The 21,185-nt window shown below is 47.6% G+C and overlaps 1 protein-coding gene across 1 annotated transcript in view; it reads left to right on the forward strand.

The window, feature by feature from the left end:
- Nucleotides 1-20,810, forward strand: part of HLTF (helicase like transcription factor) — a 133,701-nt gene extending 112,891 nt beyond the window's left edge. The window contains exons 19-24 of the mRNA XM_040428034.1: nt 434-612; nt 1,165-1,284; nt 2,202-2,314; nt 9,992-10,172; nt 12,783-12,863; nt 20,032-20,810. Of these exons, the coding sequence (XP_040283968.1) occupies nt 434-612; nt 1,165-1,284; nt 2,202-2,314; nt 9,992-10,172; nt 12,783-12,863; nt 20,032-20,184 (827 nt within the window). The 3' untranslated portion in view covers nt 20,185-20,810. The remainder of the gene's footprint in view (nt 1-433; nt 613-1,164; nt 1,285-2,201; nt 2,315-9,991; nt 10,173-12,782; nt 12,864-20,031) is intronic.
- The last annotated feature ends 375 nt before the right edge of the window (nt 20,811-21,185 follow it).

Here is a 21,185-nt window from a genome sequence, read left to right on the forward strand (position 1 = left end):
AGATTTTACTGGTAAGTTATACAAAATCTCTTCTCCCCCCCCACACACTTTTGGGGGAAAAAGTGCATTTTATAAAGCAAAAAATAGGTAAAGGAGTGTGTAATGTATATGTATTGCTGTCAATGTCCTCCCCTGCTCAGCACACAATACTATCAATGCCGCACGTAAACGGACTGCCATGTCCAGTATAGCGCACAGTCTCATGATTCACCCATGTGGCTGTCTACTGCGCAGGGGCAGATTCTAATTCCTGTGGTGACCCAGAAAAGTTGGTAATAAATGGTTAATGTGGTTCTGCAATTTTGGAAATGTAGGTAGAACAAGGTTTATGCTTCTTGAGGTGAAGCTTCACAAACAAAGCTGTATTAGGGAAGCCATTGATGCCGTGTAAGTCAGACCTTCCTTCAGTATGTGGCTGTTTTCTTTTCTTTAGCAAAAACAACCCCAGAAGAGTTACGGGAGAAGCTTATCAACAAGATAAAGTTGGTTCTGAACTCTGGGTCGGATGAGGAATGTGCTATTTGTCTGGACTCTCTGAACATTCCCATTATAACCCGTTGTGCTCATGTCTTTTGTAAACCCTGCATCTGTCAGGTTATCCACAGTGAAAAAGTACGTAGATGTAACTGCAGGGGGCAGGAGAGGTCTGTATTTCAGTTCTGTAATTTAAAGGGGTTGTCTCACTTCAGCAAATAGCATTTATCATGTAGAGAAACTTAATACAAGCCACTTACTAATGTACTGTCATTGTCATTTTGCTTCCTTTGCTGGCTGGATTCATATTTCCATCACATTATGCACTGCTTGTTTCCATGGTTACGACCACCCTGCAATCCAGCAGCGGTGGTCGTGCTTGCACACTATAGAAAAAAGCACCAGCCTATGTGAGCTCCCATGGTCCAGGCCACCAGAGATGCTGGCGCTTTTTCCTATATTGTGCAAGCACGACCACCACTGATGGATTGGAGGGTGGTCATAACCATGAAAACGAGCAGTGTATAATGTGATGGAAAATGAATCCAGCCAGCAAAGAAGGCAATATGGACAATCACAGTACATTAGTAAGTGCTTTGTATTAACTTTCTCTACATGATAAATGCCACTTTCTGAAGTGAGACACCCCCTTCAAGTATAATTCTAATTACATCTATGCTTCATCCCTAGCCGAACGCCAAATGTCCCCTCTGCAGAAGTGAAATACATCTAGAACACCTACTGGAATGTCCTGAGGAAGAATTTGACTCTGGTGAGAAAAAAGATAAGAAGTGGATGTCAAGTTCAAAGGTAAGAAACATTAATAAGGGGCATTTATCAAGGCATATGCGCCACTGTTGTAAATAAGTTGCAAATTATAGTGTACGTCATAAGCGCACCATAATTTGCGACCTTTTTAAGCTTAATTTTTCTGGATTTACTATGACTTCTATGTCAGCCTGTATCTGGCGCACAGCAGTACAGAGATGTGACAGTTAGGGCTCATTCAGACGGCCGTATGCTGTCCGCAAAAATACTGAATGCTATCCGTTTTTTTGCGGATCCGCAAAAAAAATGAAACATGTCCTATACTTGTCCGTGAAAATCAGGACATGGCCCCATTGAAGTCTATGGGTCCGCAAAAATACTGAATGCTATCCGTTTTTTTGCAGATCCGTTTTTTTGCGGATCCGCAAAAAAACGGATAGCATTCAGTATTTTTGCGGACAGCATACGGCCGTCTGAATGAGCCCTTATTGAGAGGCATCTGCCAATGCAGGGAGATGAAGACTGGTGTGGGGGTCCCCCAGTCTTGATGAATCTCCCCCAATAAGTGTGGTTTTGTGTTACACTAAGATATAACACTAGTTGCCTTCCGTCAGCAGGTGGGAACCAGAACACTTTCTTTCATTTTCCTTATGGTCTGCTCTGGGTAATCAACTGCTGTTTAGCTTTCAAAAAACAACTCAAATTTGAAGAAAATTTCTTTATTTGGCATTTCAGAAATTTGGATATTTCAGCATTTATATTTTTTCAAACAGAGTTCCATGATTGAACCAGATTTTACAAATCGTCTTGTAATATGTTCAAAGGAATCAAGGCATGAGTTTATCTGCCTCAAGACTCTAATTGTAAAAGGACATGTTCTATCCTTTTTATGCTGATTCAGCTCCTGTCATCTCTGTTCAGAATTAAAGGTATTTTACTGTATCTGCTTAATGTTTCAGGTAGATGCTCTTATGTGTGCGCTGATAGAGCAGAGAAATAAAGATCCACGTGTGAAGAGTATCATCGTTTCACAATTCACTTCATACTTATCACTGATAGAAACAGCTCTTAGGTAAGACTTCAGCATTTTTGTTTACTTAAAGGGGTAGTGCCACCATAAGAGCATATCCCCTATCCACGAGCTAGAGGATAAGAATTTTATCGGTCAGGCTCTGACTGCTGGGACCCCCACCAATCACAAGAATAATTAGTGGAATCCCTGGCATGAATGGCACAATGCTGCTCCATTCCACTCTTTGGGACTACTGACGATAGCGGAGTGCTGTGCTCCGCTTCTGTTTGGCACTTCCATTCGGGGACCCCACTGATCAGATTGTCAAATGTTGGATACAAATCTGGTATAATGGATGGCGCTGGAAGAAGGCTGGAACGTTCAAAATTTTTATTTTATTTTTTAGTGCCTCTAGGGGACTTGAACATGCGGCAGAATAATAGTATTATGATGTCAGGCCTGGGGCCTTTACTAGCATGGCAATCACTCAGCACCCACAATTTTGTTAGGGCAGGGAGAATTTGATCGGAGGACAGAGGGAGCCTCCTCCCTCTGTTTAATTGCTAAGATGCCGCATCTACTGCATTTGTGGAGTGAGATGGGAGTTATTTCCAATCCAGGTCACTGCAAGCAGGTGTCAGGTGTATCACACATCGACATACCCTGCATATGGAGCGGGCTCAGCTCATGAGTCCGCATCGTATTTGTCCCTGAGCATATTCACTGTACATGTATGGATGAGGCCCCATTCACACGTCCGTAACGTGTTTTGTGGATCTGCAAAACACGAACACCGGCAATGTTCATTTCGCATTTCTCGCCCATTTTCCTTGGGGGACACAGGAGACCTTGGGTATAGCTCAGCTCCATAGGAGGCGTGACACTAAGTGAAGACTGTTAAGCCCCTCCTCCACAGCTATACCCTCAGCCTGGAGAGAGAGACTACCAGTTTTTGCTTAGTGTCCAAGGAGGCAATACACTCCCTGCTCTGCAGGGCTGTTTTTTTCTCTCCTTATAATTTTTTATTTTATTTTTTCTTCTCTTCAGGGACAACAGAGATGCACTAGACCTCTCTGTTTCTCCCGGGGTCGAGCTGTGCCAGTGCCGGTCATCCGCACTGCTGCCTCCCCACAGAAGGCAAGGTGGACCAGGGCAGCCTAGCTCCCCTGGATCCCGCCAGCGTAAGGGTCGCCCGCACGCCAAGTCCCTCTTCCAGCGTCCTGCCACTGCGGTGCCAGTAGCTGAAGGGTCGACCCTGCTGGAACAGACCGAGGGTGAAGACGGCTGATGGTGAGAGAGTGGCTTCTCCAGCCCAACGCCCCTTCCCGGTCTCCCAAGTGACTGAACCCCATACTCGGGCAGGCTGGCTCCTGGGGTGTCTCCTGTCCTACAATCATCCTCTCCCCTGAAATGGCTGATAACAGGGGGCATACTCGGGCAGGCTAGCTCCTGGGGTGTCTAAGGGCTGCAATCCATGCTCCCAGCTCCGCTCCCCTCCCCTCCTGCCCCCTACCTCCATGGGACATTGGCAGTCACCTCACCGCTCCTCCGCGGCAGCCATGGTATAGCCGCTCTGCCTCTTTTCCTGCGGCAGGGCCGGGAGGCCCGCGCCAAGCTGCCCCACACACTCCTCTGCCCGCCCCTGCTATGGGGATTCACGGGCTCCCGGTCGCCTGACTGTTCCGGCCGCGGGGTGAGCTCTCGCAGCCGGCATGTACATGCGGGCGCCTTCACGCCGCTCCAGGTCCCCACTGACCCCGGCCAACCGTCGGTACTTCCCGGTCGGCTGGGCGCCACAAATTTAGGCCCCGGTTATGCTGCCTACTATTCCGCAATTTCCGGCCCTTCTTCTCCGGGCCCCCCCCCTGACTCTTCCGGCCCGCGGGGTGTGCACCCACGGCCGGCATGTACATGCGGACGCCTTCGCGCCGCCCCGGGTTTCTCCAGGCCCCGGCCGACCGCCGGTACATCCCGGTCAGCCGGGCGCTGCAAATTTAGGCAAATTCCTGCTTTAATTGCTGGGGGAGGGAACTTCTCCCAGGCGCGAATTCTTCCCGCCTGGAGGTTCCTCCTCCCCCAGGGGATCGCTGCGCCACCCCCAGGCCATCTCCATGGGCCGGCTCCCGTATAGAGGACGCCCTCTGAGATCCGGGCCTTCCTCATGGGCCTGTATGGTGGCCCCTTCCTACCTCTCAGAGCCTGTGTCATTTAAAAAATAAAATTAAGGAATCCGTATCAAGTTTGTACGCTAAGGAATTCTTGTTGGCTGCGCTGGACGCTGCAGCCTGATCACGGTAGAGCTGGCGATGTGCATGCCCCCCTTCCATAGGCTGCATGTTGCGCTCCCCGGACACGGCGCTGGCTAAAATACATGCCCCCTTCCCTGGGCGGAATCTTGCACCCCGCCACGGAGTACAGTGTCGACCGGGTGCATGTCCCCTTTCTATAGGCGGAATTCCGCACTCTCACCGGTTACGGTGCTGGCCATGTACACGACCTCCTTCCATAGGCGGAATTCGGCACTCTCACGGGATCCGCTGCCGGCCATGTGCATGACCTCCTTCCATAGGCGGAATGCTGCACTCTCACTGGCTGCGGGCTGGCCATGTGCATGACCCCCTTCCATAGGCGGAATACTGCATTTTCACCGGCTACGGTGCTGGCCATGTACACGACCTCCTTCCATAGGCGGAATTCGGCACTCTCACGGGATCCGCTGCCGGCCATGTGCATGACCTCCTTCCATAGGCGGAATGCTGCACTCTCACTGGCTGCGGGCTGGCCATGTGCATGACCCCCTTCCATAGGCGGAATACTGCATTTTCACCGGCTACGGTGCTGGCCATGTACACGACCTCCTTCCATAGGCGGAATTCGGCACTCTCACGGGATCCGCTGCCGGCCATGTGCATGACCTCCTTCCATAGGCGGAATGCTGCACTCTCACTGGAGGTGCTGGCCATGTGCACAACCTCCTTCCATAGGCGGAATTATGCACTCTCACTGGATTCGCTGCCGGCCATGTGCATGCCTCCTTTCCTTAGGCGGCATAATGCGCTCTCACTGCCTGTGGTTGTTCTCTCGCCGGTACGTTGCTGGCCATGTGCATGACGCCCTTCCATCGGCGGGGTGCTTGCACTCTCACTGGACTTGCACTCCCACTGGATGCGGTGCTGGCCATGTGCGTGACCGCCCCTCATTCCATAGGCGGAATTTTGCACACTCACTGGACTCAAGGCTGACCTTGTACATGCTGTGCTGGCCTCGTGCATGTCCCCCTTCATTGGCGGGGTAGTTGCACTCTCACAGGATACGGTGTTAGGTGGATTATTACACTATCACTTAATGCGATAGTATCCATGTGCATATCCCCCTTCCCTAGGCGGACTTCCTGCGTTCCTCCTGTTCTCCATCCCGTTCCTTCCTTCCTTCTGACGGTGGTATCTGCCTTTCTTCTCCACAAGGCCATCGTCCTTCCCATCCCTGAGAACAGACACTGCGCTGCTTGGACGTTGTTCGGGCCTTGAAGATTTACTTGGAGATCACTGGCTCCTTTGGGCGCTTGGACTCTTTTTGTGGTAACGGAAGGTCCGCGCATAGGGTTGCTGGCCTCCAAGGTGGCTTTCGGCTGCTTCATCAATTGGCTATTGCTGAGGTTACCGCACCAGGGGCAAGGTTCCGCCTTTCGGTGTTGCCGCTCATTCCACCAGAGCGGTCGGTGCCTCTTAGGCCCAGAGACATCGGGCTTCAGCCGAACATTTGTGCACGGCGGCCACTGGTCTTTCTTGCATGCCTTTGCCAAATTCTACAGGGTGCATACTCATGCATCGGCGGATGCTGCCTTGGGCCGCCTGGTTTTTGCAGGCGGCAGTTCCTTGTTGCCTACGGGTGCTTCGCCTTGGAGCTGTGGTCCCTCCCCTCTTGGACTGCTCTCGGACGTCCTAAGGTCTCCTGTGTCCCCCAAGGAAAATGGGCGAGAAAACGAGATTTTTGTTTAACTTACCAGTAAAATCTCTTTCTCGCTCTTCCTTGGGGGACAAAGCACCCACTTATTCATTAGTTTTTTTCTACACGGTTACAGACTTGGTTTACCCCGTTGGGTAGTTGGCTGGTTGGTTCCACATTGTTGGTCATTGCCTTTTCTCACTACTTGGACACGCAACTGGTAGTCTCTCTCTCTCTCCAGGCTGAGGGTATAGCTGCTGGAGGAGGGGCTTAACAGTTTTCACTTAGTGTCACGCCTCCTAGGGAGCTGAGCTATACCCAAGGTTTCCTGTGTCCCCCAAGGAAGAGCGAGAAAGAGATTTTACTGGTAAGTTATACAAAAATCTTGTTTTTGTGGACCGCACATCGCCGGCACTAATAGAATATGCCTATTCTTGTCCGCAATTGCGGACAAGAATAGGAAATGTTCTATTTTTTTCAGGAACGGAAGTGCGGGTCCGCATTTTCGGAGCCGGGCCGCGCATCGTGCGGCCACATAGAAATGAATAGGTCCGCAATTCTGTTCCGCAAAATGCGGAGCGAAATTCCGGACGTGTAAATGGGGCCTAAGGGTTTAATACTTGCAACTTAATAATTTCATATGCCTAATAGATTCCTTTTTTACTTACCAATTTATATCAGCCTCATTAATTGCCTGTTCTCTTCAGGTAGGCTTTGCCTTATTATGGAAAAAATAAGAATGCCCACCTTTTAACATTTTGTATTTTTAGGTCAGATGTTTTGTGCCGATTGATATCTCTTACAGCATTCAGAGCTCCGTTTGTATTTCTGATTTCCTGCAGACATAGGCTCACATTTATCAATGTATTTGCTCCAAACTGCCAACATTATCAGAAGTCATTGTGTGTGCAAACACTTCACCTTTTATGCTGTACTTGCCAAAAGTAGAAAAAGTGGGCATGGACTTCATGTTCTACACTTTCCCATAGCAGGGGTAGATTTCGTTTTCTGACTTTCAGGCAGTCCACAATGCCTCTAGAGAAGCCTCTAGAATAAAATGCCCTACCCAGAACATGCTCGTTTTTAAAGAAACACTCAAGCAGAATGTATGCGGTACGCTTAATAGTGCAATGTTGACTTTAAAGCAGAGTCAGTAAAAATGTACTCCAGCTTAAAAATTATCTGTTATTAAGATGGTATGATTAATTTATTAACGTTCAAAGGAATTTTGAAATGTTAATCCTAAATATATTTAATCTAAGGCCCCAACACTGATAAGCAGGATGTCCTAGTAGTGATAGAAAATCAGTTCTCACCTCTCCTGTGTTCTCCACTATCCCTTAGGCTGGGTTCACACGAGCGTGTCCGGATTAGTTCTGGATGCGTCCCGGTGTGTTGCGGCAAACCCGCGCGAGTAGGAATGCAATTGCAGTCAGTTTTGACTGCGATTGCGTTCCGATGTTCAGTTTTTATCGCGCGGGTGCAATGTGTTTTGCACGCGCGTGATAAAAAACCGACTGTGGTACCCAGACCCGAACTTCTTCACAGAAGTTCAGGTTTGGGATCGGGGCTGTGTAGATGTTATTATTTTCCCTTATAACATGGTTATAAGGGAAAATAATAGCATTCTGAAAACAGAATGCTTAGTACAAGGTCAATTGAGGGTTAAAAATAATAAAAAAAATTAACTCACCTTCTCCTCTTGTTCGCGTAGTTCTCCCGGTCTTTAGTTCTTTAAAAGATAAACTATGGGCTAAAGGACCTTTTGGTGAAGTCAGATCACATGCTCCAATCACATGGTCCATCACCGGTGCCAGTGCACATGCCCCGGCAAAGCTATGGATAGCGCAGGCGCGGGATCTCGCTGCAGTGAAGGAGGACGCAAAGGAAGAGCGGGGCGGGCAGAGGAAGAGGCTGGGGCGGGGATATGACGAAAAGAGGCAGAACAGCCTGGGCACCAATGAGGTGAACGCCGCCCTTGTGCACTTGCGAGCCCTAATTTACATATAAAAGTCCGTTTTTGCCTTGGGGGAACTTCACAAGAAAACATCAAAGGTACCATTAGAACCATAGACTGCTATGCTAGAGTGCTATGTAAGCGGTCTATAAGGTCAAAATCTGGTGACAGACTCCCTTTAAGGCAATCCCCAAGTACAGCAGCTACACTTTCTAGATGTTTCTTTTATTCCCATTTGACTTGCGGATAGTTCTGTGTTTCCAGGACATGCATATATAGCTGCATACAGTTATCTGACTCCGTGCTCCCTTTTTTTTACAGCATTATCACCTCCACATTTATACACCGCAGACAACTGGCTGGCAATTAAGATGTTGGCGGCATTTTTTTGTTTTCACTTTTTAACGAGTCATAACAGTCATTTCCAGTTACTAAATGCATAGTGCAATGCATGTTTACTTACAGGAGTTTAGAAAAGTTATTTGTTCAGAAATCGTATTCCATGAAATATGGTTTTAGTTCTATGTAAGAAGCCAGATTACTTACATCATAGTAAGAATAAGCCTGATGTTGCCACTTTTTTCTACAGTAAATTTGTTATTACTAATACTGGCTATTTTTGACTGAGTCGGAGTGTGATAAAATAGAAGAGTTGGAGTCAGAGCTTGGCTTACGGACTCAACAAGCCTGATTTAAAGGGTTTCTCCAACCCTTTACAGGTGATAACCTATCCTCAGGATAGGCCGTCACTATCTGATCAGTCAAAGTCCGTCATCCTGCGGATCAGCTGTTCTGCAGTAGCTCTGGCATCCAGGGGCGGACTGGGAACTTAAAGTGGTCCTGGGAAAAATACTAAAAGTGGTTTTGTAGTTAGGTCTAAATTGATGGAACGCAGGGCCACCAATACCATATTGTGGCACATTATACCACCCCAACTGAGCGAAATACCACAGTCCATCACAAAATACTGCCAGCAGCACAAAATACATCCCCCAAAACTTTCCCCCCTGGGAAATTTCCCTGTAAGGTCTATGGCTAATCCGCCCCTGCTGGCATCGCAACTACACATCTCTGTTCATTGTGTAATAAGCATTGCTGGTTTCTGCAGCGCTGCTCCCATTGAAGTGAATGAGGAGCATTACTGTAGAAACCGGCTCAGTCCACTGCACAACGGATGGAGCAGTGTAGTTTCAGGTCCAGAGCTACTGCAGAACAGCTGATCGGCAGGATGACGGACCCTGGCTGATCAGATAGCAATGGCCCATTCTGAAGATGGGACTAATTGAATAGTGGCAGACTGTGCAGGGACAACCCCCCCCCCCCCCCCCCCCAACTGGTAACACCCAGATGGACCCTCATTACAAACTGCAAGTAATTCATTCATAACTTCTAGAAGGAATAATAGTCATGAGAATAGACGCTCCAGAATTGTTATTACAAGGGGAGTGTAAGTAGTAAAACGGACATGTCAGGGAAGGTCACAGGTCTTTAAGTTCAGATAATTTAAGATATTACAGAAAATTTTCCATCTCATTTCTGCCAGCACAGTTTATCAATTGAGAATATTTTGTGTATTTCAGTGTAAACGGTTACATTGGTTGCTTATTTGTTTGTCTACCTCTACGTATATACTGTATGTTACTGTGATTTATCTGAGCTCTATACATCCAGCCATGTTTAGCCTTTTGCCCTCTTGTTTCTTCCCTGTAGCAGTTATGTAACCTAGTTTTTAGTTTTTTTTTGCATAACACAGGCTCGATGCCAAGTCAGATTTTCTTCATCCATGTAATGTCTGTTGTCATAGAAACTGTACACTGTCCTAATTTTGTGTGTAGAGAGTCTGGCTTCATCTTTACACGCTTGGATGGCTCGATGCCACAGAAAAAGCGAACCGAAGCAATTCAGTCTTTCCAGAGCACTGCTGATGACTCTCCAACCATTATTTTACTGTCGCTGAAGGCCGGAGGAGTAGGTCTGAACTTGACGGCAGCTTCCCGTGTGTTTTTAATGGATCCTGTAAGTGTCTGAATAGGGATATGAAAAATGTTTTTGCAGATGCATTCTACAATTTCTGTACCTATCATTTTGGTGACTGGATCTTCTACAAAGGGTTCTCGTACTATAAAATTGATGGCCTATCTGATCTCATCTATGACAACTGTGCAAGAGGAGAAGAGAGTGGAGTCATGATGCCTCCATAGGGTAGTGGTGGACCTACAATCATCACTTCAGTACACCTTATCTAAATGCATTCATTGAAATCAGTTGTGCCAGATTACATTTTTTACATTGCAAAGGTTTGTTCGTGGCCACTGTAAGTATGTTAAGTCAGGCCCCATTGGTAGCAGGTGCCTACTTTTTTACATTGCAAACATCTGCGAGCAGTGTCCTTGATCAAAGAACTATGATCATGGACACTTAAGTCCTTAGATACTGTGGTAAGTTGCGACCATGGCATCTGAGCGGTCATTTTAGGGGGAAGGCTCCCTCTGATTCTTAAATGGCATACCCTTCCCCTTCATGATGAGATTGTCAGAGCAATTTGATTGCTATGGCAGCCAGGAACGTTGTGAAGGCTCCCAGGCCTGTCATAGTAAAGTTCTTAATAAACACTTCTTCAAGCAAGGCAGAATAGAAAAAAAGCAGTTTGCAACAGACTCCAGTAGTAAAGTATTGTAGTCTATCTAACTATCGCAGTATCGGTAAAAATGAGGTTAAAAGTAAAAGAAAGTTTTTAAAAATAGGAAATAACACAAGACAATTAAAGGGAGTCTTTCATGCAGATTCACCCTATTAACCTAATAACAGTGTTATGTCCACGGCATCCCCCCTATTAAAACTGTGCTTACCGTTAGTTCCTTGCTAGCATCGTTGTGCAGAAAAACACTTTTAATCCGCATGCAAATGAGGCTGTGAAGGTGCCCAGGGGTGGCGTTACTACGGCCGGTGCCCAGTCCCCTGGGTCATTTTCATACAAAGCCACTCCCCCTCCGCCGCGTCTGTCCACCCTTAGTCTCTGCTCTAACCTCCCTCCTCGCAAGGAACTAACAGTAAGCACTTTTAATAGGGGGGATGCCGTGGACATAACACTGTTATTAGGTTAATAGGGTGAATCTGCGTGAAAGACTCCCTTTAAGTCAAATTGCCTTTCCCCATTTACAAATAAAAATGGGGGGAAAACAACTAATTGGTATCATCGCATCTGAAAATGCCAAAACTATTAAAATATAAAAACAATTGTGTACAGTGAATGCTGCAATAGGGAAAAAAATGTCCTCACAAAAAAATGAATACAAAGTGATAAAAAGTCATACAAACTCCAAAATGCCACCAATAAAAACGGCTCGCCCAGCAAAAAAGAACCATTATAGAGTTCCGTAGATAGAAATATAAAATAGTTACGGGTGTCAGAATTTGGACATGCAAAGAAATCTTTTCAAAGTCTTTATCTTTTTAAAGTATTAAAACATAAAATTATTTGGCATCACAAATTGTGCTGCCCCGCAGACCATAAGTAACGCCAGTTTCAGCGTACAGTGAATGTAGTAAAATCCAAACCCATAAATCAATGGAGATATTTCATTTTTTCCTATTGTAATCCATTAATACATTTTATTTATTTTTTCACCTTTCAAATACATCCTATGTAATGTGAAATGACACCATTAGAAAAAACAACCTGCCCCACAAAAAACAAGACTTGATATGGCTATGTGAACAGAAAAATATTAATATTCTTGGAAGGCAGGGAGGAGAAAACATAATGTTTAATTGCCTACAGCGCCCAAGGGGTTAAAAGATCCCTTCATAGAAAAAAAAAAAAACACATCTGGCAAGTTTTACTTTAGTCTGACAATGGAATAATGTAGCTGGTTTATGAAGCATTGTTTTGAGGATGTTCTCCTTTTCAGATGTGACTCAAATAGATAAAAGATGTTGGGCTACACTTCTTCATTGAATTTCCCTTGCACATGTACCATACTTTTCGGACTCTGACGCACCTAGGATTTGGAGGAGGAAAATAAGAAAAAAAGTATTTTTCATCAGACCTGAGAGCAGACTCCCAATCCTCATCAGAACCCCATTCTTCATCAAACCTCAGATCAGACCCTAAAATCAGCCCCCCGAGCTCCATCAGCCTCAGATCAGACAACACTCCCCCCAACCTCAATCAGCTTCAGATCAGACAACCCCCCCCCCCCCCCCCAAACCTCCATCAGCCTCAGATCAGAAGATTCTGCCACGCACGCGCCGCTCTGCTGTTTTTCCGGCCTGCACTGCACTGTGACCTGATGTCGCACAGTGCCAGGTCATAGTGCTCGCCTACATGGACTACATCCTGGCGCTGTACGCGGTCAGGACACAATGCAGAGTTGGGACTAGGGAGGGTGAGTGCAGCCCTGCAGCGCTTCCCTCGCCTCCCACATGCCGACGACCACTTCCATAATGAAAGTGGTCATTAGCATTTGGACTATAAGACTGCTTTCCACTTTTCCCTCATTTAGTCTGAAAAATACGGTACCTTACGAAAAAGACTATGAATTATTGAATATAAATGTAATTTGTTGTTTCTGGTTATTTATTATTGTGACCATTTTGTGCCCTTTTTTACTTACTCACTGGTAGGCATGGAATCCAGCTGCTGAAGAACAATGCTTTGATCGTTGTCACCGTCTTGGACAGACGAAGGACGTGATTATTACCAAGGTAAACCCAGTTAGATGGTAACTAAACCTTTAAAACTTTTGACATTGTCCTGTTGAGTAGAGATTAGAGTTGAGCGAACACCTGGATGTTCGGATTCGAGAAGTTCGGCCGAACTTCCCGGAAATGTTCGGGTTCGGGATCCGAACCCGATCCGAACTTCGTCCCGAACCCCATTGAAGTCAATGGGGACTTGAACTTTTCGGCACTAAAAAGGCTGTAAAACAGCCCAGGAAAGAGCTAGAGGGCTGCAAAAGGCAGCAACATGTAGGTAAATCCCCTGCAAACAAATGTGGATAGGGAAATGAATTAAAATAAAAATAAAAAAAATAAAAATGAACCAATATCAATTGGACAGAGGTCCCATAGCAGAGAATCAGTCTCTTCATGCCATAGCAAAGAATCTGGCTTCATGTCAGCAGAGAATCAGTCTTCATGTCATAGCAGAGAATCAGGCTTCACGTCACCCACCACTGGAACAGGCCACTGTCACACATTTAGGCCCCGGCACCCAGGCAAAGGAGAGAGGTCCCGTAACAGAGAATCTGGCCTTATGTCAGCGCAGAATCTGTCTTCATGTCATAGCAGAGAATCAGGCTTCACGTCACCCACCACTGGAACAGGCCACTGTCACACATTTAGACCCAGGCAGAGGAGAGAGGTCCCGTAACAGAGAATCTGGCCTTATGTCAGCGCAGAATCTGTCTTCATGTCATAGCAGAGAATCAGGCTTCACGTCACCCACCACTGGAACAGGCCACTGTCACACATTTAGGCCCCGGCACCCAGACAGAGGAGAGCGGTCCCGTAACAGAGAATCTGGCCTTATGTCAGCGCAGAATCTGTCTTCATGTCATAGCAGAGAATCAGGCTTCACGCCACCCACCACTGGAACAGGCCACTGTCACACATTTAGGCCCCGGCACCCAGACAGAGGAGAGCGGTCCCGTAACAGAGAATCTGGCCTTATGTCAGCGCAGAATCTGTCTTCATGTCATAGCAGAGAATCAGGCTTCACGCCACCCACCACTGGAACAGGCCACTGTCACACATTTAGGCCCAGGCACCCAGGCAAAGGAGAGAGGTCCCGTAACAGAGAATCTGGCATTATGTCAGCGCAGAATCTGTCTTTATGTCATAGCAGAGAATCAGGCTTCACGTCACCCACCACTGGAACAGGCCACTGTCACACATTTAGGCCCCGGCACCCAGACAGAGGAGAGCGGTCCCGTAACACAGAATCTGGCCTTATGTCAGCGCAGAATCTGTCTTCATGTCATAGCAGAGAATCAGGCTTTACGTCACCCACCACTGGAACAGGCCACTGTCACACATTTAGACCCAGGCAGAGGAGAGAGGTCCCGTAACAGAGAATCTGGCCTTATGTCAGCGCAGAATCTGTATTCATGTCATAGCAGAGAATCAGGCTTCACGTCACCCACCACTGGAACAGGCCACTGTCACACATTTAGGCCCAGGCACCCAGGCAGAGGAGAGAGGTCCCGTAACAGAGAATCTGGCCTTATGTCAGCGCAGAATCTGTATTCATGTCATAGCAGAGAATCAGGCTTCACGTCACCCACCACTGGAACAGGCCACTGTCACATATTTAGGCCCAGGCACCCAGGCAGAGGAGAGAGGTCGCGTAACAGAGAATCTGGCTTCATGTCAGCACAGAATAAGTCTTCATGTCATAGCAGAGAATCAGGCTTCACGTCACCCACCACTGGAACAGGCCACTGTCACACATTTAGGCCCCGGCACCCAGACAGAGGAGAGGTTCATTCAACTTTGGGTTGCCCCGCAATATAATGGTAAAATGAAATTAAAAATAGTATTGAATGAGGAAGTGCCCTGGAGTAGAATAATATATTGTTAAGGGGAGGTAGTTAATATCTAATCTGCACAAGGGATGGACAGGTCCTGTGGGATCCATGCCTGGTTCATTTTTATGAACGTCAGCTTGTCCACATTGGCTGTAGACAGGCAGCTGCGTTTGTCTGTAATGACGCCCCCTGCCGTGCTGAATACACGTTCAGACAAAACGCTGGCCGCCGGGCAGGCCAGCACCTCCAAGGCATAAAAGGCTAGCTCTGGCCACGTGGACAATTTGGAGACCCAGAAGTTGAATGGGGCCGAACCATCAGTCAGTACGTGGAGGGGTGTGCACAGGTACTGTTCCACCATGTTAGTGAAATGTTGCCTCCTGCTAACACGTTCCGTATCAGGTGGTGGTGCAGTTAGCTGTGGCGTGGTGACAAAACTTTTCCACATCTCTGCCATGCTAACCCTGCCCTCAGAGGAGCTGGCCGTGACACAGCTGCGTTGGCGACCTCTTGCTCCTCCTCTGCCTTCGCCTTGGGCTTCCACTGGTTCCCCTGTGACATTTGGGAATGCTCTCAGTAGCGCGTCTACCAACGTGCGCTTGTACTCGCGCATCTTCCTATCACGCTCCAGTGTAGGAAGTAAGGTGGGCACATTGTCTTTGTACCGGGGATCCAGCAGGGTGGCAACCCAGTAGTCCGCACACGTTAAAATGTGGGCAACTCTGCTGTCGTTGCGCAGGCACTGCAGCATGTAGTCGCTCATGTGTGCCAGGCTGCCCAGAGGTAAGGACAAGCTGTCCTCTGTGGGAGGCGTATCGTCATCGTCCTGTGTTTCCCCCTAGCCACGCACCAGTGATGGGCCCGAGCTGCTTTGGGTGCCAGCCCGCTGTGAACATGCTTCATCCTCATCCTCCTCCACCTCCTCCTCATCCTCGTCCTCCAGTAGTGGGCCCGGTCTGGCCACATTTGTACCTCGCCTCTGGTGTTGCAAAAAACCTCCCTCTGAGTCACTTCGAAGAGACTGGCCTGAAAGTGCTAAAAATGACCCCTCTTCCTCCTCGGCCACCTCCTCTTCCATCATCGCCCTAAGTGTTTTCTCAAGGAGACATAGAAGTGGTATTGTAACGCTGATAACGGCATCATCGCCACTGGCCATGTTGGTGGAGTACTCGAAACAGCGCAACAGGGCACACAGGTCTCGCATGGAGGCCCAGTCATTGGTGGTGAAGTGGGTCTGATCCACAGTGCGACTGACCCGTGCGTGCTGCAGCTGAAACTCCACTATGGCCTGCTGCTGCTCACACAGTCTGTCCAGCATATGCAAGGTGGAGTTCCACCTGGTGGGCACGTCGCATATGAGGCGGTGAGCGGGAAGGCCGAAGTTACGCTGTAGCGCAGACAGGCGAGCAGCGGCAGGGTGTGAACGCCGGAAGCGCGAACAGACGGCCCGCAGTTTATGCAGCAGCTCTGACATGTCGGGGTAGTTGCGAATGAACTTCTGCACCACCAAATTCAGCACATGCGCCAGGCAAGGGATGTGCGTCAAACCGGCTAGTCCCAGAGCTGCAACGAGATTTCGCCCATTATCGCACACCACCAGGCCGGGCTTGAGGCTCACCGGCAGCAACCACTCGTCGGTCTGTTCTATACCCCGCCACAACTCCTGTGCGGTGTGGGGCCTGTCCCCCAAACATATGAGTTTCAGAATGGCCTGCTGACGTTTACCCCGTGCTGTGCTGAAGTTGGTGGTGAAGGTGTGTGGCTGACTGGATGAGCAGGTGGAGGAAGAGGAGGAGGAAGCTGAGTAGGAGGAGACAGGAGGCAAAGAATGTTGCCCTGCGATTCTTGGCGGCGGAAGGACGTGCGCCAAACAGCTCTCCGCCTGGGGCCCAGCCGCCACTACATTTACCCAGTGTGCAGTTAGGGAGATATAGCGTCCCTGGCCGTGCTTACTGGTCCACGTATCTGTGGTTAGGTGGACCTTGCCACAGATGGCGTTGCGCAGTGCACACTTGATTTTATCGGACACTTGTTTGTGCAGGGAAGGCACGGCTCTCTTGGAGAAGTAGTGGCGGCTGGGAACAACATACTGTGGGACAGCAAGTGACATGAGCTGTTTGAAGCTGTGTGTGTCCACCAGCCTAAATGACAGCATTTCATAGGCCAGTAGTTTAGAAATGCTGGCATTCAGGGCCAGGGATCGAGGGTGGCTAGGTGGTAATTTACGCTTTCTCTCAAATGTTTGTGAGATGGAGAGCTGAACGCTGCCGTGTGACATGGTTGAGATGCTTGGTGACGCAGGTGGTGGTGTTGGTGGTACATCCCATGTTTGCTGGGCGGCAGGTGCCAACGTTCCTCCAGAGGCGGAGGAAGAGGCCGAGGCGTCGGCAGCAGCAGAAGAGGCCGAGGCAGCAGCAGCAGAAGAGGTAGCAGGGGGAGCCTGAGTGACTTCTTTGTTTTTAAGGTGTTTACTCCACTGCAGTTCATGCTTTGCATGCAGGTGCCTGGTCATGCAGGTTGTGCTAAGGTTCAGAACGTTAATGCCTCGCTTCAGGCTCTGATGGCACAGCGTGCAAACCACTCGGGTCTTGTCGTCAGCACATTGTTTGAAGAAGTGCCATGCCAGGGAACTCCTTGAAGCTGCCTTTGGGGTGCTCGGTCCCAGATGGCGGTGGTCAGTAGCAGGCGGAGTCTCTTGGCTGCGGGTGTTCTGATTTTGCCCACTGCTCCCTCTTTTGCTACGCTGTTGGCTCGGTCTCACCACTGCCTCTTCCTCCGAACTGTGAAAGTCAGTGGCACGACCTTCATTCCATGTGGGGTCTAGGACCTCATCGTCCCCTGCATCGTCTTCCACCCAGTCTTGATCCCTGACCTCCTGTTCAGTCTGCACACTGCAGAAAGACGCAGCAGTTGGCACCTGTGTTTCGTCATCATCAGAGACGTGCTGAGGTGTTATTCCCATGTCCTCATCATCAGGAAAAATAAGTGGTTGTGCGTTAGTGCATTCTATCTCTTCCACTCCTGGGGAAGGGCTAGGTGGATGCCCTTGGGAAACCCTGGCAGCAGAGTCTTCAAACAGCATAAGAGACTGCTGCATAACTTGAGGCTCAGTTTCCCTGATATGCATGGGGGTGATGTGACAGACTGATGGGCTTGGTTTTCATGCGCCATCTGTGCACTTTCTGCAGAAGACTGGGTGGGAGATAATGTGAACGTGCTGGATCCACTGTCGGACACCCAATTGACTAATGCCTGTACCTGCTCAGGCCTTACCATCCTTAGAACGGCATTGGGCCCCACCAAATATCGCTGTAAATTCTGCTGGCTACTGGGACCTGAGGTAGTTGGTTCACTAGGACGTGTGGCTGTGGCAGAACGGCCACGTCCTCTCCCAGCACCAGAGGGTCCACTAACACCACCACGACCATGTCCACGTCCGCGTCCCTTATTAGATGTTTTCCTCATTCTTCCCGTTCACCACAATTTTGAGAATGGCAAATTTGGGAATGCTTTTTCAACCCAGAACAAAAAGTCTGCTTTTACGGTCACTACAAATAACTTGACCAGCTACAACAGTGCAGATTTGGTTGAATAGAGATGTGAGACCTGTTTTTTTTTTCGCTGTGTGACAGGTATAGGTTTAATCACAGAATCACACTTCTATCAGCACGCTAGCGTGTGTCTTAGGTTTTTCTGAATGACACTATCAATACCTTCAATGTAAGATTTTCTTTTTGGGATAGATTTCAAGTAGGCCTCAAATACCAGAAACTAGTTATTTTGAGAATGGCAAATTTGGGAATGCTTTTTCAACCCAGAACAAAAAGTCTGCTTTTACGGTCACTACAAATAACTTGACCAGCTACAACAGTGCAGATTTGGTTGAATAGAAATGTGAGGCCTGTTTTTTTTTGCGCTGTGTGACAGTTATAGGTTTAATCACAGAATGACACTTCTATCAGCACGCTAGCGTGTGTCTTAGGTTTTTCTGAATGACACTATCAGCACCTTCAATGTAAGATTTTCTTTTTGGGATAGATTTCAAGTAGGCCTCAAATACCAGAAACTAGTTATTTTGAGAATGGCAAATTTGGGAATGCTTTTTCAACCCAGAAAAAAAAAGTGTGCTTTTACGGTCAATACAAATAACTTGACCAGCTAAAACAGTACAGATTTGGTTGAATAGAAATGTCAGGTCTATTTTTTAGGCGCTGGGTGACAGGCTCAACTTGCCCCTGATGTAATATATGGCCAAAAAATAACCACACTGTTGATGGTTAAATGCACTTGGGTGACACAGGCTCAGCCTGCAGCTGATGTAGGATATAGCACAAAATAACCACACTATCGATGGTTAAATGCACTTGGGTGACACAGGCTCAGCCTGCAGCTGATGTAGTATATGGCCAAAAAATAACCACACTATCGATGGTTAAATACACTTGGTGATAGCTCGTGCTGGCGCACCATAAGTCACAAAATGGCCGCCGATCACCCCAGAAAAAAAGTGATCTAAAAACGCTCTGGGCAGCCTAAAAAAAGTGAGCAAGTCAATAATAGCACTTCAATGATCCACAGCTGCAGATCGATCACAGAATGAAGTCTTTTGGAGGAGTTAATCTGCCTAATCTCACCCTAACGTCGCAGCTGCAACCTCTCCCTATGCTGATCATAGCAGAGTGACGTGCGGCGCTACGTGACTCCAGCTTAAATAGAGGCTGGGTCACATGGTGCACTGGCCAATCACAGCCATGCCAATAGTAGGCATGGCTGTGATGGCCTCTTGGGGCAAGTAGTATGACGCTTGTTGATTGGCTGCTTTGCAGCCTTTCAAAAAGCACCAAGAAAGCGCCGAACACCGAACCCGGACTTTTACGAAAATGTTCGGGTCCGTGTCACGGACACCCCAAAATTCGGTACGAACCCGAACTATACAGTTCGGGTTCGCTCATCCCTAGTAGAGATGAGGAAATAGACTTGTACAAATCAAAGCTGTCCATAAATCAGCCTGCTTTAGCAGGGAGGGGCTGGCCCTGCTGCTCAATAGACTCCCCCATCCTCCTTAATTAACAGGGCAAGACATCTCTCCTGGCCGTGTCAGTTCTGCGCCTGTGCTGTCGCTCTTAGTAGTGACGCAAGCGCAGTGACATTACAGTGTATATGCTCATTTATATACTGATTTCTTAAGATCTGCTCTATTTTCACTGAATTAATGTTCCACACAATTTTCATCTTAGTGTGCCTTGCTGTGGATGTATTTGTACCAATTACCTTTTGGTTTTTAACCAGCATCAACTAAATTGTTACTGACATGTAAACTGAAGCCTTTTGTAATTCCTTCATAGTATGTTGTAAAAGATTCTGTTGAAGAAAATATGCTGAAAATCCAGAGCAAAAAGCGAGAGCTTGCTGCAGGAGCCTTTGGAACAAAGAAGCCAAGCGCAAGTGACATAAAAGAAGCCCGGATTAAAGAAATAAGGACACTTGTTGATTTATAAAGTTTGCTGCACAATTATACCACAGAAGTGTTTTATCCGGATGTTACTGTATGAAAAACGCTTGCACATAGGTCCAGACAAGCAGTCAGTGGACAGACGTGATCTGCTGGGACTGCGAGAGCAGTAAAGGAGCTTTAAATGGAGAAATAAATGTCCTCACAGCAGAGTTAATACCATTCAGATGAATGGAAACATTTATTGGTTGTTGACATTTTTGCAACAAATCTGATGTACATGAATATGCCATTATAGAAAAGACTCCACTGCGAGCTACAGTATGTCACCATGTAGCCCCATAAAGAAACCCCAGTAATGCCGTCACACTGTAGTGTCCTATTAAAACTGCAATACGTGGCTCTTGTGATTCTGAGCTGCAGTACTCAATATCGCCACTGTCTGTATACATTGTTACACCGAGCTCAGCCTCACCTCTATTACCTGCTGCCTTTAGACTGGATGTGAGTCCTGACTTGTAGCATGAGCAGCCCTGCAATGTGTTATCAGTATTTTCCTTCATGTATACCGGCACATCTTTTATATTGGCATATGGCTTTCTGTACATTTACAATAACTTTAGTAAAAGTGGTTACTTCAAGCAAAACATTAGCAAAGGATGTGTAGACTCATTAATAGTGGTCATCTTGAATAAAGTGACGACGTTGAAATGCTCAAAGCATTTAGAATGTCCCATCTGTCCATACAGAGGGCTGCCCCCAGAGTACTCCAAGCTTGCTGCAGTACTCTACATGACTCCTACCTGTGCTAGAAGTGTCCTCACACAGACATACCAAAACAAACCTAATTCCACTGCTAGACACACACAGTAAAATGCAATACAAAACACAACTAGGACAGCATAAAACCACTTCCTGCTCCATGCTGTAAATGTACGACAGCAAGCAAAAGATTAGTGCACCATACGTTTACATCATGACTTCAGTCTGTCACAATTAACAATGACAAACTGGTGATGTCATTAACAGCAGACCAGTCACAGCGAT

Source organism: Bufo bufo, chromosome 4, assembly GCF_905171765.1.
Source record: "Bufo bufo chromosome 4, aBufBuf1.1, whole genome shotgun sequence".
Classification (NCBI taxonomy): Eukaryota; Metazoa; Chordata; class Amphibia; order Anura; family Bufonidae; genus Bufo; species Bufo bufo.